The sequence below is a fragment of the Debaryomyces fabryi genome (assembly GCF_001447935.2).
Source record: "Debaryomyces fabryi strain CBS 789 chromosome Unknown contig00060, whole genome shotgun sequence".
Lineage (NCBI taxonomy): Eukaryota > Fungi > Ascomycota > Pichiomycetes > Serinales > Debaryomycetaceae > Debaryomyces > Debaryomyces fabryi.
Window position 1 is genome coordinate 1 of NW_015385486.1, and position 16,881 is coordinate 16,881.

Here is a 16,881-nt window from a genome sequence, read left to right on the forward strand (position 1 = left end):
TAAATAAGGAAGATGATTTGGTTGATAACGTTGATTTCAAATATATCAGGCGGAAGTTGAAGGTAATACAGGAGGGCGAACGTGAAGGAGAGACCCAAATTGCTAATGGAGATCTTGATGAGCTGAAGGAAGAAGAAAATGGTGTTTACGTAGGTTTGGATGTTAATGTGGAATTGTTCTGGAGCTATGTCTTAGAAGCACTTGACAATGCCGAAAATCACGTAAAAAACTACAACCAAATTTCGAGGTCTTAATTATCCTTTGAAAAATACAAAAGTATGTAACTAAAAATTAATATACATTTTCACCGATCATCATGGCTTTTCTATATTTATGAAAATTCTACTGACCAGATGGTCCTGCCTGAAGTGGAGAAGAAGAAGGTAAAACAGAAGCTTGAGTCCCAACTGAATCGGATTCCTTGAGAGCTTCAGTTTCATTGTGAATAGCCGCTTCATCTTCTGATGTACTTTTGGAAGTATTTCCAATTTGGTTCAATTTTTCTGTAATTTTAATACCAATCACATCATTAACATTATCTGCCCATATAACATCCAAGTGGTCGTATGCTGGTAACTCGTGAATATCTAAATTATGGCCTTCTTTGTAAACGTTACGCTCATAGTGTCTCATATGTGTGGCTAATCTTTTACCATCGACCAAATAATCTTCAAGGCCAGGGAAGATTACCATAGGTACAATGATACTTTTTTCCTCTAATCCAAACCACTGTTCTTTATACGGAAAGTACGTCTTTGAGTCATTTTCTTCGGCTTGTTTGCCACGTACTTCATTGGTTGAATTGACGGGAGTGAAGCTAAAATTTTCACCAGATTTATACGACTCTTTAGATTGTAATTGATTTGAGAAACCTTCTTGAACCCATTCGCTTAGCCACCAAGACATCAATTTAGAAGAAACACGAGAGACGTTGAAGATAAAGTGAAAATGACGAAGCTTATTATTTGAGTTCCATAAGCCTCCGCTCCAACCAAATAAGAACTTGAACATAACATACGACACTGATCCGAAAAATCTTGTAGTACATAACTGATTACGAGTAATAGTCAAAACTCTCAAGAAAGAGCAACATCCAAAAAACAATTTATAGCCCAATTTACTTCTATGATGCATAAATTTTATGAACGCTCTTTTGTGGAATAATGGACCTGGAAAAATAGCTGGAGCCAACTGGAAAAACACTTCAACCTTATTATGATAATTCGCTAAATTACCGTTTTTCAACATCAAGAATGTTTGCGTACATCCTTGTGAATGTCCAACAATTGCTAATTTCTGGTGTTGAGGTTTATGAGCCAAAACATTGTCAATAATACAAGGCAAATCATAATATGCTAACTCTCTTATATCCCAATCCCAGTATTCTTCGCTGTGCATTAAATCACCTTCATAGAACGCATGCTTAGCTTCAAACCACGATCTATTATTACCTAACCAAACATCATATCCGGAAGTCAAAATGTGATATGCTAATGAATGAAAACCAGAAGTGACGTAAGATCCAGAACATGAAAGTAACCCATGCTGCAATAAAACTGGCTTCCGGTTCTGTCTCTCTAGGTCTGTTTCGTTAGGGTCGATTAAACGGTGTAATGTTAAAATGTACCCATCTTCAGTCGTAATTCTGTATTCCTGCAAGTCCAATTTCATTGCCAATGCATAGTACCTCAAATCCGATGTACGTTTCATACTCTTGATATCTGGATAAGTAACCGTTTCATCGGCTTTTTTCAGAAACTTTTCTTTCCCGATAATTACATGATACCAATAGTAAATAATTGCCAGGATAAGCAAGACAGTAACAAATCCGAACCCTAAGACGGCTGAAATAGCAACATAAAAGTAACGACCAATAAAACCATGTCTAGCATGTTTCGCCGGAGGTGTAAGATTGTCAAACATCTGTGTCGTATCGCAGTATATTGTACATTAATATTCTTCAGCGGAATACTTTTGTTTTTAAACGGTTTCGCGAGTCGAGGATTCTTTCTTCAGCGGCATGTGAATACTTTACAAAGTCCTGTGAAATCTCTTGCATCTAAACGAGTCTCTTCTGTCTTAGCATATGCAATAACAAGCATATCAAATGTTCCGAAGTCCCACAAATTATTCTTACCTTGATATAACGGTGGTAAAAGAGGTTGCAGTCTCATGAATAATATGCCGAACCAAGCTTCGCTAGCAGACTAATTTTTTTATTCCTTTGCAACTCCTAGCAATGACAGAAATAGTTATTGAATGACAAAAGAAAATTGTTCTTCGTATTTGCTGATGTGTAACCAATTGCAAAGTATTGTAGAATATAACACAGTAACATTTCAATCAGAACTTGTAAGTAAGTGATCTTTGTTAAATGCTGTCTTACGCCAATAGCACATGCCTATTCTTCTCAAAGCCCATTACCTTATATTGACAGCAGCATGTGCATATATGCATACACTATATCTTAAGGTTATTTATATTCCACATGCTATAGCTGCAACTCTGAGACGATTAGATTAATCATAAGATTATAAACCAATCGCAGAAAATAATTCTCAGAACTGTGCCCATGGCATAACGGTTCCAACCTTTCTCGTAACGTTTCGCGTTTACCCGCCTACAAACAGAGGTCCTCTAGGGGGCGCTCATTAAATTAGCGGGTGGGAAATTCGGTGGTTCTCCCCATCCTAGGGGACTTTGTCCCTAAATTAATACTCTTGAGAGTGTCCTTGGCGTGAAAACGCCGGGCAATGCCATCAGAAATCAGCAGAATTTATTCTGCATGGGAGGCATTGCGGATGGTTGGTCTTTTATTATGAGAAAAGGCTATTGAGTGCAATATGCGAACTTGATTTATTCAAATTAAGCACCCGATACCGATCATCGTTGTGAGTAAGGTTATCTTTTTTGTTAGGAATAGGTTGTATTGTTCTCACTAGTAGGATAAGAGATCCATAGAATTTTTTTTGTTGATAAAGGTGATCGCGTGTTCGAGTCCGACAAAAACAAAGCAGACTTGATAAAAAATACATTGATACAAAAAGAATCTCATATAATACATACTGTAACTAAATATGATTATTGCGAGTATAAGGCGAATATTTGCATCGTTTAGGACAGAAGAGGAGGAGAAGGCGTACTCAAGAAAGGCATTTTTCAATTTATTGGGATTCCTTGGGTCTTGTGTTATATTTTCATTCGTGGCCCAGAAGTTATCTCGTCAACCTAGAGAGTTAAGTGAGTTGATGAGGGCGATTCAGAATTAATCGCTACAGAAGTTTTTAAGGTACCAATCTGACCAAAAAGTTGATTTAACATATACATATATACAAGTACGTAAGGGAATAAGGTTTGCGAGAGAAAAATAAGTATAACATATATATAAGTTTGTATTCATTAATGAAACCAAAATGGAGCGAGATAGTGATTCATTATGTGTCTAGAAATGATTAGACTAGCGTCATGTGGAGTCAATGGATAAATAGTTAATATACAGAATTAGTTTTTCAACAAGAGTTCTTTAGCCATTTCGTAGGCGGTCCAAGAAATTGCAGTACTTGGAACGTTGAAAATGATTCTTGGTTTCAAACCTCTCGTGAATGCACTCATTCCACTTTCTTTAAACAAAGCTCTGGTCGCAGTTTTAAATCCAGTGACGTGCTTCATATTTTCGTTTTTGGAGATACCTTTAGTTTGTAATGCTGTTTTGATACAGTCCAAAGGATTGGTGATGGCGGCTGCAATCCCACCGGCGATACCACCAGAAACACAGTGCAAGTATGGGTTGTATACATTATTTGGGTTCAATAAGGATGATGAATATTCGTAAAATCCAAAATTTAAGGCTGCAAATGGTATGTTAGTGAAAAGCGTAGTTGGATATGAAATGTAGAACGCAGAAAATCCTTCCTTTTTATATATCTCGGATGCAACCTGCAATAGCTTAACTGATGTACTTTCTGCTTGTCTAAATTGACTAGATGCCTGCATTCTTTGCTTCAAGACATCGAATGGGGTCATTAACGCATCGGATGCGGTGGTAGCTGCAGTTCCAGCACCACTCGCAATCAACGGATGGTTATCATCTGTGACAATCTTATGTGAATGTGGCGAATTGGTTAATCTATTTACCAATAATGTCTTAGTAGCTTCGAAAACGGAGAAATAAATGGCATGAGCAGGTCCTGCTCCCAAAACGACCGATGAGACACCCCTCCAGAGAGAATAAATCCCTTCTGACGAAGCTATCTTTGAAATCGAAGTTATGACACTCTTACTCAACTCTTGAGTATTGGATGCCATTTGCATTCTAGTCTTCAACGAGTCAATAGGGAACATGACGGTGTGTTCCATGATACCAGCAAATGCACCAGCCCCTAAATGTGCCGCTAATGAAGCACCATCTGGCAAAGCTTCGTACTCTATTTCAATAGAGTCTGGTCCTGGTATTATTGGTAAATTACGTTCCATTTTTCTTATTATTTTCTTTTAAGTCCTAGTTTCGATCAAAGTGTAACCTTGTGAAAAATTCAAGTGTTGATGAAAATCTTCCAGTATACCCAAGACAAGAAGCAATTTCTCAATTAATAAATATAAATTATTGGAACCAATTAATAGATGCCACTTTTATATATATACTAAGATATATCAACCGTTAAAAATTTACTATTTCTACGGGAAGAAGTCTTCTGGATTATCAGAATCATCATTAGAGCTCGGTACATCGTGCGAATTCGAAAAATGAGAAAAAAATTCTGGTGAAAAATTTCACAAGGTTCCTGCCGCTAGGCTTACTTACTCTCCTGGGAAAAGATATCTTCTTGTACGAATATATGTGGTATTCAACATGTATCCTAGAGTATAGACATATAGCTATGCACACTTTCGAATTGAAGCATTTAATGAATTGTAGTAGTTTCAAATATGCTAATTTCGGCTCGGGGTTCAGTGATAATCGCAAAACCGATACCGGAGAATTGCAAAAATTAATTTGAAGTAGTCATAATGTCACCGTAATGATTCGTCTATATTTATTTTATATAATATGTAGATTAGTCATAATTGAGAGATAAGTTGATTATTTTGCGAGCAACGGGGTTTCGTCGAATTGTAAGTTGTATTGTTCTGGAACGATAGTCTTGACTTTACCAGAATACAAATGGCTGAAAACATTATCGACAACAAATTCTTCCATATTTTGAATGGACTCATATGTATGAGTACCCATGTGTGGAAGACTGACTACATTAGGTAAATCAAGCAATTCTTGAGAGACTTCTGGTTCAAATTCGAACACGTCGGAACCAAAGGCACCAACTTTGCCCGATTTCAAGTTTTCGAGTAATTGGGCTTCATTGATAATGGCTCCTCTAGCAGTGTTGACGATAACTACTTTATCTTTCATTTTGCTGATGGTCTCGCTATTAATCGAATGCTTAGTCTTTCCGTTTAATGGAATACTCACGCAAATAACATCACTTTCACTTAACAATTGATCGAAAGAAACGTATTCAGCATCTCCTTCTAATTCCGGGGATAACTGGCTACGATTATGGTAGATAATTTTCTTGAAGCCAAATGGTGTTAATCTGTCTCTAATAGCTCTCCCGATACCACCCATACCGAAAATACCAACCGTTTGGCTCAGAGGTTCGTGTCCTAATGCTGCACCAGCGCATTTTCCTCCCTTTGGCCACTTTCCTTGAACTGTTAAATCATGTCCGATCTGAAAGTTTCTTAAAGTAGACAAAATTAAGAATACAGCTACATCGGCAGTTGGTGCTTCGACTGGAGTAGTGACATTGGATAATTGTATCTTTCTATTGGAAAGTGGTTCGACATCTATTTGGTCGTACCCTGCTCCACAGTGGCTGACGGCCTTAACGCTTTCTGGCAAGTGGCTCACCAACTCTTCATCAAATCTACCCGTTTGTTCAATACTAGCAAATGATCTAGTGATGTTGGTTATATCCAGATATTTGGTTTTTAAATCTTTGAAAAATTCCTCTCTATTTGATGATTCACATTTAACCACTTCAACCACTTCAGCTAACTCCTTCCACTTTTGGTGAGCAAAATCGATTTCACCTATTCTTAAGACTTTTGGCTTTATAATTGTGGTAGTCATTCTAGCGATATTTAATGACTTAGTTCTAGTAATATTCCTTATCCTGCTGAAAAACATAGGGATAAAAGTCTGATATATTCATTTCTTTTATACAAGAATTTTATCTAATCGAAAGATAGTGGGGAGTGGGGGATCAACATCCCGAGACAAATCCGACTATGTTTATTACACATACACGTGATATGATCATATTTTATAAAAATATATTCGAGGTATCAAACTCCCCCACGACCCCCACAGGACACCTCTGTCTTCTAAGTCCGTAGTTGGGGGATATTAAGTTCAGACTACAAAAAGAAGACCCCACATCAAGAGATCCTGCAATATCTAAATACTAACTAAATGATAAGTTTGGAACCACGGTATTTAAAGTCGTTAGACTTTGTAGTAACAGTGACTTCTCTTTCTGGGAATCCCTTGAATGAATCAGCGTAGACTGCTACAGAATGAGCGATCAATTTAGTGTTGATAACCCAAGCTTCGTAGTCGGGGTTACTTAAATCATCACATAATTGATGGTAACATGGATCGAACCATTTGCCGATTTCACCACCAAACTTATCTTTACCTTCAGGGGTTTTCACTCCCTCAGCTCCGGTGGCGATACCACCGGCTGGGATACCATTGTCAATGAATCCAACGTAATCAGATCTACCATCGAAAGGAACTAAGGTATGGTTTAATCCATGATTAGTGTACCAGTCGATGTATAAGTCTTTCAAGTCACCAGATCCGTTAGGATGGTCTTCGTTGTTGGCATCGTAGACTTGGTATTCGTAATTAGGAGATGCCATCATATCGTAATCCATGAATAATCTAATTTTGGAGTTTTGCTCAGCAGTCAAGGTGTTGGCATAGTGGTAAGAACCCAATAAGCCTTCTTCTTCGGCTGCCCACCATGCAAAAGTGACACCATTGTTAATTTTGAAGTTAGATAAGTGTTTTGCAACCTCTAATAAAGAAATGGAGCCGGAACCATCGTCGTTGATTCCTGGGCCTGCAGAAACTGAGTCTGAGTGAGCTCCTAAGGAAACAACATTATCGTGATCACCATGGGTACTTTCTGCAATAACATTTAAGGTAGTAATGTTTTTAACATATGAATCGACATATAAAGTTGTTTCAAAGACATGTGTAGGGTCCTTAAGCAAAACATCAATGTATTCCTTAGCATCTTTTTCGGAAATAGAAACGGTAGCAACTTCATCACCGGTTGGAGTACCTAAGGTACCATGCAATGGACCATCAGAGTCATAGATAATAGCCCCCAAAGCACCAGACAATCCCGCGTTGATAGACTTATCACCAAACGCACAATTACCTCTTTTGATTAAGGCAATGTTATCTTTTGTGAACTTTGGGAAGTTTTCTAATGAACAACCAAAATCTTCGACCAAAACTAAATTACCATGAACAGGCTTCTTGTCTGGTGTTGGCGGAGTTAAACTCAATGGCTCCAATGATTTTGGCTCGACTCCATCGATTAATAATGAGAAAGAATTGACCTTACCATCAATTGCATCAAACTTTTGAGTACTAACCTTATAATACCCTTTTAATTTCTTCAATTCATTCAAAATGTAATGAATTGTACCCCAGTGACCTGGAGAACCAATCACTCTGGTTGGGTTACCGTATTCAGAGACGGAATTGAGAGAAATATTGTACAATTTTTCTGCTCTGTCCCTTAAACCTTTTTCACTAATCAACTCTTGCAACTTTTCAGTTTCGATAAGCGGTAAATCCTTATATTTGCCTTCGTCTAGGGTTTCTTCATTAATATCCGAGACAATTCCTTCTAATTGAGATAAATATTCCAAGTTGGAATGCTCTTCATCAATTGAATTAAAAATCGGTAAGTTCAAGATCGATTGCGGGAAAATGTTGGTCAATGGCAATGCATTGATGGCTGTTATCAATGCTAACGATGTAGTCAAGGATAACTTCATGTTTACTGTTGGGTAGAGTAGAATATATAAAAAGTAGGCCTGCGTGCTGTATTTATAATGGCTTCTCAAGAACTATCTGCGGCTTCCTGGCTCGGAGCCTCAGTTAGGAAAGTGCTTGATAACAAAATTTCCATTATATTACGGGCAATAAAGCCCACACTAAATCATACAAACTTCTATATAATTAATTCTAATCTATTTACTCTTCTTTGCATTCTTTTTTACATAGGTACGTTGCTTTTGACCGCCAAAACCACCGAAACCAAAACCACCGAAGCCACTTGAACCACCCGAACCACCTTTCTGTTTCATAAATTGCCTCATGAAATCGTTTTCACCAAAATTGAATTGGAATTGTTGTCCACCTCCTCCACTGAAAGGACGAGAACCTCCAAATGGCTGCTGTTGTTGTCTCTGACCACCCAATGGATCATTAGGATCATCACCTCTATCGTAGCGTTCCCGCAACTCTTTATCAGCCAAGACTTCATAAGCCTGGTTGATATCTTGCATTTTATTTTCTATCTGATCTGGCGTCAAGTCATTACCCTTGTACTTATCAGGGTGGTATTTTAATGTTTGAGTTCTGTATGCTTTTTTGATGGTTTTTTCATCTGCATCCCGAGAAATATCGAGGATTTTGTAGTAGTCAGTAGATGGTTTACTATTTGGGGGAGCTCTATGACGCTGTTGTTGTTGCCTTTGTTGCCATTGTCTCTGTTGTTGTTGTTGTTGCTGTTGCTGTCTTTGCCTTTGTTGTTGTTGTTGACGCTGTTGGTTGATATATCTCTCTATTACTTCATAACGTTCACTAAATAATTTTGAGCGTCTGACGTTAACATTAAACCGTTCCAATAGACGTTTGGCCTCTTCGTACTTCTTTTTCGCTAATAGCTGGTCAATTTCAGGCACATACTTGGGCAAAAATGGGCTTTCGCTATCTTCAATATTAGAGCAGTATGCTGCAGCTTTCTTGAAGTCATTTAGTTGAATAAATGATTCACATAAAATTCTATCCAAATCCATTTTAAAGCTCAAAGTATTGAGTATCTTATCATTCCCTAATTCAGTTTGCACGAATGCAGATGCTCTAGACAATAAATAACCATAGTTGTTCTTAATGCTAGAAGAAAGTTTCTTCTTTTCAAGCTTCGAAACTTTGACTTCGTCATTGAGAAGAAAATCAGCCACAAATTTGAAATCAATATCCTTATTCAAATCTTCATTAACATTTTGGTTCTGGATATTATTATCATTTACTAAGTAGTAATGACCGTTATTAATAGAATACATCTCTAATGTAGCCAAAAACTTTTGAAATTTAACGTAGAATTTGGAAATCTGTCCGCAGCCTTTGAAATCGTTATCAATCTTTAAACAATTCTTAACAAATAACCACGATTTTTCAAATTGGACTTCGGTGAATAACAAGTAGTTGGCCATAGATTCGTACCATTGTAATGTACTCATTGGCTGAAGGCTTATTAATTTATTCAAATCGCTGATAATCAGTTTGGATGGCAGTTGCTGATTCTCCGTCACGTCAAGCTTACTGTAAATCTCACCCATACACTTTAAGTGAAGTTGATATGCATTAGGATTAGAGGGTGTGATAGGTATGACTGTATTTTCCAATTCCAGAACACATTGAGCAAAATCTTTTTTGTTGTAAGCTTTTTCGGCGTTAGTAAACGCTTGTTTAACCAACTCGATCTTTTTGCTAACTTCTTGGTCTTCTTTCGTCAAATATCCCATCAAGGTGCTGAAATCACCTTTCTCCAATAGTATTTCAATCAACTTGGTTCTTGCAGGCTTCAAAACGGGGTCTAAATCCAAGCATTTTTTAAGATCTTGGATTGCCAAATTTTCTTTATGTAAATTGATTTCAATTAAAGCCTTTCTAAAATAAAGTTGAGGTAAATGATCCTTTAAATTTGATGGATCAATAGTTAACTGGCTTTCTAAGTCCCTGACCATCGAATTATACTGTTCTAATACATTATTCGTAGGTCCTTCACCGGAAAATAATGAATGGGTGAACTGTATTCGCTCAACCAATTTATTACTATCATTTGAACAAACAGCAAAACTGATACAATATAGGATCTGAATAAGAAATAAAGTGCAATGATGCATCCCTACCAAGCTTTCTGAATACTGAAATCGGTAATTTTGTATTTATACAATTGGTTGCAAGATGGTTGATTTGATATCTGTTAAAAAAAATCGGTTTTCGCTTTCGTGTTATCAAAATGAGGTTTAGAATTTTACGAGCATTTGCCATTACAAAGAATATTAACGATATTTCTTTATTTATAACTGAATAGATACATCTATTTAAATAACTTAGCTAAAGAAACAGCACCCTCATCATTCTTAGACATAACCTTGGCAACAGCCAACTCGAAATCTTCTTGGGTTATGTGAATTCTTCTTTCTCTCAATGCATACATACCGGCCTCAGTACAGACACCTTTAACATCAGCACCTGAGCACCCGTTCATTTTTTCAGCAATTTTTCTTAAATTTATACCTCTTGTCAAGTTCATGGATCTGGAATGAATCTTTAAAATGTCAGTTCTGGCGGTGATGGTAGGAGCAGGGAATTCGATTTTTCTGTCGATTCTACCGGGTCTTAAAAGAGCAGGGTCCAAGATATCCAACCTGTTCGTAGCCATGATGATTTTGATGTCCTTTGAGTTTTCGAAACCGTCCAATTGGTTCAATAATTCCAACATGGTTCTTTGGACTTCGGAATCACCTCCAGAAGACCCTTCGACACGCGAAGACCCAATGGAATCGATTTCATCCATGAAGATAATGGATGGAGCATGCTCTCTGGCCATGATGAATAATTCACGGACCATACGTGACCCTTCACCGATGTATTTTTGGACCAATTCCGAACCAGACACCCTAATGAACTTACATTCGGTATGATGGGCAACGGATCTGGCCAATAACGTCTTACCGGTACCTGGTGGACCATATAATATAACACCCTTAGGCTGCGCGATCCCCAAGCTTTCAAACAATTCTGGATGCTTTACTGGCAACTCGATGACTTCTTTGATTTCTTTGATCTGTTTATCCAAACCACCAACCATATCGTAAGTGGAGTCGGGAACTTTTTCCACCATCATCAATGAGACCAACGGATCAACCTTGTTGGGCAAGATCTTGTGTAAATCGTATGAATCGGCCTTTAAGCATACCCGTAACGATGGAGTCAATTTCTTGATGTCGATATCTTTGGAAATGTTCACAATATATTTACCTTCGGGGTGAATCTTCACCAAAACCTTTTTTAAGCCCATCACCTTAACAACCTCTCCGACGTATGATCCTGGTTCTTGTAATAATCTCAATTCATCTTTTAATTGTCTGACTTTATTATTCAACTTGTTACGTTGAGCTTCCAATCTCCTCAAGTTCTGGGAGGTCGATTGGATCTTAATTTCGGCATCTTGAATCTGCTGCTCGAAGTATGGCTTTATACCTCCTTCGTGGACGTATGTCTTACCCATTGCTACTGTCATGGTGGGTGTTGATAATGATGGTCCGGTGGTGGTAGCGGTTATCGTTTTGCCTTCAAGTAGGTGGAAGGGCGTGCGCGGAACGAAAAATTCCAACTACGGTTTTTCAGCCAATTTACCAGGGTCATATGGCCGATAGGGGCCCCATAGGCCCAGTTTGGAGGGCATATCTGGCTCAGACCAAGCCAATTGAATAGGCCTGAGAATCAAAGGAGGTTTGCTCGATCTCTGGCGAGATCGAGCCACAATCGCTGGAGCTGCCAATGACTACCACCACTTGCAGCCTTGTCTACTCCAACAACACCTCCGAGCCCACAAAAGACACACTACAGCTCGATACGATATGCACCTCCCAACATCCCTACGATATATTACTGATATCTACACCGCTCAACCTATCCCGGGTATACATCCAATCACCACATCCATACACCCATCATAATCCGCTCCCTCAAAATCGCACCCAAAAGCGCACCCCATTCCACCACCGTCCCAGTCGTCACCATGAACCTCCCCACAAAACTAGCCCTCTGGTCGCTCGTGGCCTCCGCTGCCGCATACCAGCAGTACTGCAAGTGTCTGTGCAACGACGTCTCCATCGTCCAGCCCATTGACCGCTGTGGAAACTGCACAAAACAATTCTGTCTTTCCCAGGACATCTGTGCCCGTCCATCCAATGCCCCCAGCACCCTTCCTGACGGCACCAACGACTCTTCCGAACCACCAATCATCCTCATCAATTGTTTCCAGACAGAGTCCTTCAAGGATTCGCTTGTCGTCTACGGCTTTGTTCTTCTACTCGTCGGTTTACTAGTATATGGCCAACTCTTCAAATAGTTAGTATCTCAATATACACAGTGTCCGTGTAAAATTCATCTCTAAGTATCAACGCGCACTCACCAATTTTTTTTTTCACTCAGCAAAATTTTTTACGCCCTTCCAAAATCATTGTGAAATAGTTCGATTTAGAGGGATTTTATTAAGCTAAGAATTATTTTTATAGTAAAGATCAAGGTATATTGATCTTAATAACAGTAATTCACATTTTAAAGCAGATATTCATTGATTGGGACTATATTAGGTTAATAGAAACCAATAAGGATATCATCGTCTAATTATACCAGGAATTGACCGAAACGTTTTTTAAGGACGAAAAACAGGAAGCGGGAACATTTAGGATATACCAGGCGACAAGTAGAGATGAGTGAAAAGAAACAAGCACCAGAAGCGTCGCCAAGCTTGAATAACGCCAGTGTGGCGGGGGGAAGCAGTGGATCAGACAGTCAGCAGTCGACACCAGTAAATAGCCCGGCGGGAGTGAGCCAGGGATCGAACCAGGGGCCTAGCGGGGGGTCAGGGGCACAAGAAGGATACTACGCTGGCAATGCGGGCTACGGAAACTACGCCGGTAATGCTGGAGGTGCCAACAAGCCGTACAAGCACTATAACAGACAGAATTACAATGGCAGCAATAATGGTAACAGCATGAACAACAACGGCAGCAGACAGCACTATAACAACAGAAAGGGGTACAACCAGAAGATCAACCACAATAACCAGTACAATAACTATAACAGCTACCCACCGAACATGTATGCATACGGATACTACCCATCGCCATACGGCTACGCCGCACCAATGGTTCCGGGAATGCCTCCAATGCAATCGTTCCAACAGCCACCATACTCGCCATTGCCAGGTGGAAAGGTCAAGATCACCACCAAGGAGGGCAAGCAGATCGATTTAGAAGAAAAGAAGAAGTTGTCCAACGCAACCAACACTCCGATCTCGTCTCCATCGCAAGACACAGCATCTCCTGTAACTTCGCACATATCTCCTGTGGTACCGGCTGCGATCTCGTATGCCACCGTCGCTGGTGCTGAAGAGAAGATAGCCAAGGAACCAGTATCGGTGTCTAGTTCTGCTTCTCCTTCCACTTCATCTGCTGTTACTTCATCGGCTTCGCCAAGCACGGCCTCGCCTCAGCCAGCTGCTAGTACCGGTAAATTATCGGTTGCAGAAGAGTTTAAGAGAAAGATTTTGGAAAGAGCTGCTAAGGCATCTGCGGCACATAAGAAGGAAGAACCAAAGACTGAAACTACTCCAAAGGCTGCAACTCCAAAGGTCGAAACTCCAGCTCCAGCCCCAAAGGCTGCCACCCCAGTAGCTGAAGCTCCTAAGGAAGAATCTCCAAAAGTGGAAGAGCCAAAGACAGAAGAACCAAAGATAGAAGAACCAAAGACAGAAGAGCCAAAGATCGAACAATCAAAAACTGACATTTCAAATATCGAAGAACCAAGCGCTATAAAACAAGATTCTAAGATCGAAGAGCCAAAGGAAGAGCCAAAAGAAGAATTAAAGGAAGAATCAAAGGAAGAACCAGTCCAAGAATCAGCTGATTCAGTCTCCCAAGAAACAAAGGAACCAGCAGAAGAAGTTGCTGGTGAATCAGTCGAAGCAAAGGACAACGAAGAATCAAAAGACGATGTCACTGAAGATTCAGAAGCTAAAGCTTTGGAAACTGAAGAAACCGAGCCAAAGGATGATGGACAAACCATTTCTCAATTCTTTGAAAAGTTGCACACCAGTTCTGGTATCGAAGATCCATTTGCCGTAACTTATCCAAGCCCATTTGTAGGCGTCGATTCTAAGTGGAAATCAGAAACCAAGAAATACAGATATGACCCTCAATTCTTAATCCAATTCCGTGATGTATTACAATTCCCACTTGACAATGAATGGAAAACTAAATTAGAGAATTTAGGTATTGTATCGACTGTTAACAAGAGAGGTGCTGGATCGCAATCTTCAAGAGGCATGAATAAATTTGGCAACTCAATGTCAGGTAGATTCAATGGCCCAATGTCTGGAAGAGGCCAATTTAATGATGGAAGAACTAATTCAAGAAGTGGCTCTAAGAGAAGAGGTGGAAGTGGTGGCCCAAGAGATAAATCTACTAGAAAGGGTAACCAATCTAAGAGAGGTGGTAGAGATAGAGACCACCATGATGATAAGCCAGCTGAAGAAGTTAAGCCATTAGAAAAATCAGCCAACAGATGGGTCCCAAGATCAAAGGCCAAGAAGGCTGAAGTTAAGCTTGCTCCAGATGGATCAGAAATATTGGAAAGTGAAGATATTGAAAGAAAGGTTAAATCATTATTGAATAAATTAACCTTAGAAATGTTTGAACCAATTACTGATGATATCTTGAAATTGGCTAACCAATCTAAATGGGAAGATAATGCTAAGACCGTAAGAGAAATAATATCATTAACATTCGCTAAAGCTTGTGACGAGCCATACTGGTCTTCTATGTATGCACAATTCTGTGCTAAGATGTGCACTCAAATGAGTGATGAAATTAAGGATGTGAATATTTGCCTCAAAAATGGTGAATTTGCTAAGGGTGGTGATTTAGCCAGAAGAATCTTGTTGACAACCTGTCAAACAGAATATGAAAAGGGTTGGACTGATAAGTTACCAACAAATGAAGATGGTACTCCATTAGAACCTGAAATGATGTCTGATGAATATTATGTTATGGCTGCTGCCAAGAGAAGAGGTCTTGGTTTGGTTAAGTTCATTGGTCACTTATATATCTTGAATATGTTGAATGATCAAGTGATCTTACTCTGTTTGAGGGACCAATCAAGTAACACTAAGGATCCATCAGAAGATAGTTTAGAAAACTTGACTCAATTGGTTAATACTGTTGGTGCTAGATTAGAAACCACTGATAAGAATAGAGCTGTCTTGAATTTTGTTTTCGATAACATTCAAACTATCTTAGACAACTGTAAGCTTTCATCAAGAATTAAATTTATGTTGATGGACTTACAAGATTTAAGAGCTGCCAAATGGAAGTCTGCTAAGGAAGAAGCAGGTCCTAAGACTATTCAAGAAATTCATAATGACGCGGAGATCAAGAAGTTAGAAGATGAAAAAGCCGCTGCGGAAAGAAGAAGAAAGAATAAATCCAATGATTCGAGATCCAATTCTTCAAGAGGTGGCTCATCCTGGGGTAACCAATCAAAGAAATCTGAATCAAGAGCTCCAACAAAAGACTCGCGTGGATTTACCTCAGTGCAATCTTCAAGATCCCAATCTAATAGACCAAACAATGCTTCTGAGCAAGCAGCCAGTCATTTATCTCCAAGAGAAAACTCGAAGAGAACAGAATCAATTCAATCAAATGCTAATATCTTTGCTGCATTAGGAGAAGGAGATGATGAAGAAAATAATGATGATGATCATGCACACCATCAAGAAGCTGAACGTGAAGACAATGTGAACGAAGAATCAACTACGGTTGATCAAACCGAAAACACTGAGTAATTTTAAGTTTCATTTTATAATTCAGCATCATGCTTCGTATTTTACTGGAGTAAAATTTTAATCTGTAATATAGCATTTTCATAAAAAAATTTTATATACTATATTAATTATTTCCTGTTCTCTATTAGCGTCAGTAAATATAGGTTAAGGAATTTATTGTTCTATCAATTATCGTATTTTATTTCCTAAGATAGAGAGAAATTGCTTAAGATTTGAGGGATTGTGAATCTCCCACTTTCTTCTGTTTTCTATAAAATGAAAAATACCTTTTATGACCTTCAACATCTGCAGTAGAAAATGCATTTTCTACATTTTCATTATTAGCATGCGTTTCATATGAGTGGTTATTTCTCACGTCGTTACATGGGACTGTTTCGACATTCTCTATATCAAGGAATTTTGTTATTGGCCTTATATTCGTAGAAACAGAGTATGCATCTTCCTCATCCTTGTATGTGATATCTCCGTGGCTCCAGTACTGACGATGTATCTCACTGTATCTTAAATAACCCCTATTATCATATTTATCATATTTATCATCAGAATCATCGTTTTGTTTTATTCTTGTTCCAGTTATTTTACAAAGAAAACGAAAGAGAAAAATATTCCCGAATACTATAATTTCAATTATACTAAGTTGTATATTTAAAACATTATCACATGCCCCTTTAACTCTATCTCTAACGCCAAAAAGTACCATGACGTTAAATATAAGACATCTAGCAACAGAATTAATTAATGAGCCTGCAATGATGAATACATATTTGAATATCGAAGAAAAGATATTTTGAACATAATTAGAATCACTTTCAAAGATTACTCCAGGGTTTTCTTCTCTGCTTTTCCTTGTTACAATCAGATCTTGGTCTGACATTATTTAGTATTTCTAATGAGCTAAAGAAATATATAATTTAAAAACGATTGCAAAAAC

General features: G+C 38.5%; 8 protein-coding genes across 8 annotated transcripts; 1 reads left to right on the forward strand and 7 right to left on the reverse strand.

The window, feature by feature from the left end:
• Positions 1 to 342: 342 nt before the first annotated feature.
• AC631_03016 (sterol esterase) lies at positions 343 to 1,923 on the reverse strand (the record flags this gene model as incomplete). Its single annotated transcript, XM_015611845.1, has 1 exon — positions 343 to 1,923. The coding sequence occupies one exon, from the start codon at positions 1,921 to 1,923 to the stop codon at positions 343 to 345; it is 1,581 nt and encodes a 526-aa protein (XP_015467299.1).
• A 1,578-nt stretch (positions 1,924 to 3,501) lies between these two features.
• MRS4 (Fe(2+) transporter) lies at positions 3,502 to 4,473 on the reverse strand (the record flags this gene model as incomplete). The annotated part of the gene is made up of 1 exon (XM_015611846.1): positions 3,502 to 4,473. The coding sequence occupies one exon, from the start codon at positions 4,471 to 4,473 to the stop codon at positions 3,502 to 3,504; it is 972 nt and encodes a 323-aa protein (XP_015467300.1).
• Positions 4,474 to 5,080: 607 nt separating this feature from the next.
• AC631_03018 (D-mandelate dehydrogenase-like dehydrogenase) lies at positions 5,081 to 6,130 on the reverse strand (the record flags this gene model as incomplete). The annotated part of the gene is made up of 1 exon (XM_015611847.1): positions 5,081 to 6,130. One exon carries the CDS (start codon positions 6,128 to 6,130, stop codon positions 5,081 to 5,083), a length of 1,050 nt encoding a protein of 349 aa, XP_015467301.1.
• A 338-nt stretch (positions 6,131 to 6,468) lies between these two features.
• Positions 6,469 to 8,079, reverse strand: APE3 (Ape3p; the record flags this gene model as incomplete). The annotated part of the gene is made up of 1 exon (XM_015611848.1): positions 6,469 to 8,079. The coding sequence occupies one exon, from the start codon at positions 8,077 to 8,079 to the stop codon at positions 6,469 to 6,471; it is 1,611 nt and encodes a 536-aa protein (XP_015467302.1).
• Positions 8,080 to 8,274: 195 nt separating this feature from the next.
• On the reverse strand, positions 8,275 to 10,056 carry JEM1 (Jem1p; the record flags this gene model as incomplete). The annotated part of the gene is made up of 1 exon (XM_015611849.1): positions 8,275 to 10,056. One exon carries the CDS (start codon positions 10,054 to 10,056, stop codon positions 8,275 to 8,277), a length of 1,782 nt encoding a protein of 593 aa, XP_015467303.1.
• Positions 10,057 to 10,412: 356 nt separating this feature from the next.
• Positions 10,413 to 11,618, reverse strand: RPT6 (proteasome regulatory particle base subunit; the record flags this gene model as incomplete). The annotated part of the gene is made up of 1 exon (XM_015611850.1): positions 10,413 to 11,618. One exon carries the CDS (start codon positions 11,616 to 11,618, stop codon positions 10,413 to 10,415), a length of 1,206 nt encoding a protein of 401 aa, XP_015467304.1.
• A 1,197-nt stretch (positions 11,619 to 12,815) lies between these two features.
• Positions 12,816 to 15,950, forward strand: TIF4631 (translation initiation factor eIF4G; the record flags this gene model as incomplete). The annotated part of the gene is made up of 1 exon (XM_015611851.1): positions 12,816 to 15,950. The coding sequence occupies one exon, from the start codon at positions 12,816 to 12,818 to the stop codon at positions 15,948 to 15,950; it is 3,135 nt and encodes a 1,044-aa protein (XP_015467305.1).
• Positions 15,951 to 16,155: 205 nt separating this feature from the next.
• AC631_03023 (uncharacterized protein) lies at positions 16,156 to 16,824 on the reverse strand (the record flags this gene model as incomplete). Its single annotated transcript, XM_015611852.1, has 1 exon — positions 16,156 to 16,824. The coding sequence occupies one exon, from the start codon at positions 16,822 to 16,824 to the stop codon at positions 16,156 to 16,158; it is 669 nt and encodes a 222-aa protein (XP_015467306.1).
• Between the last annotated feature and the right edge of the window lie 57 nt (positions 16,825 to 16,881).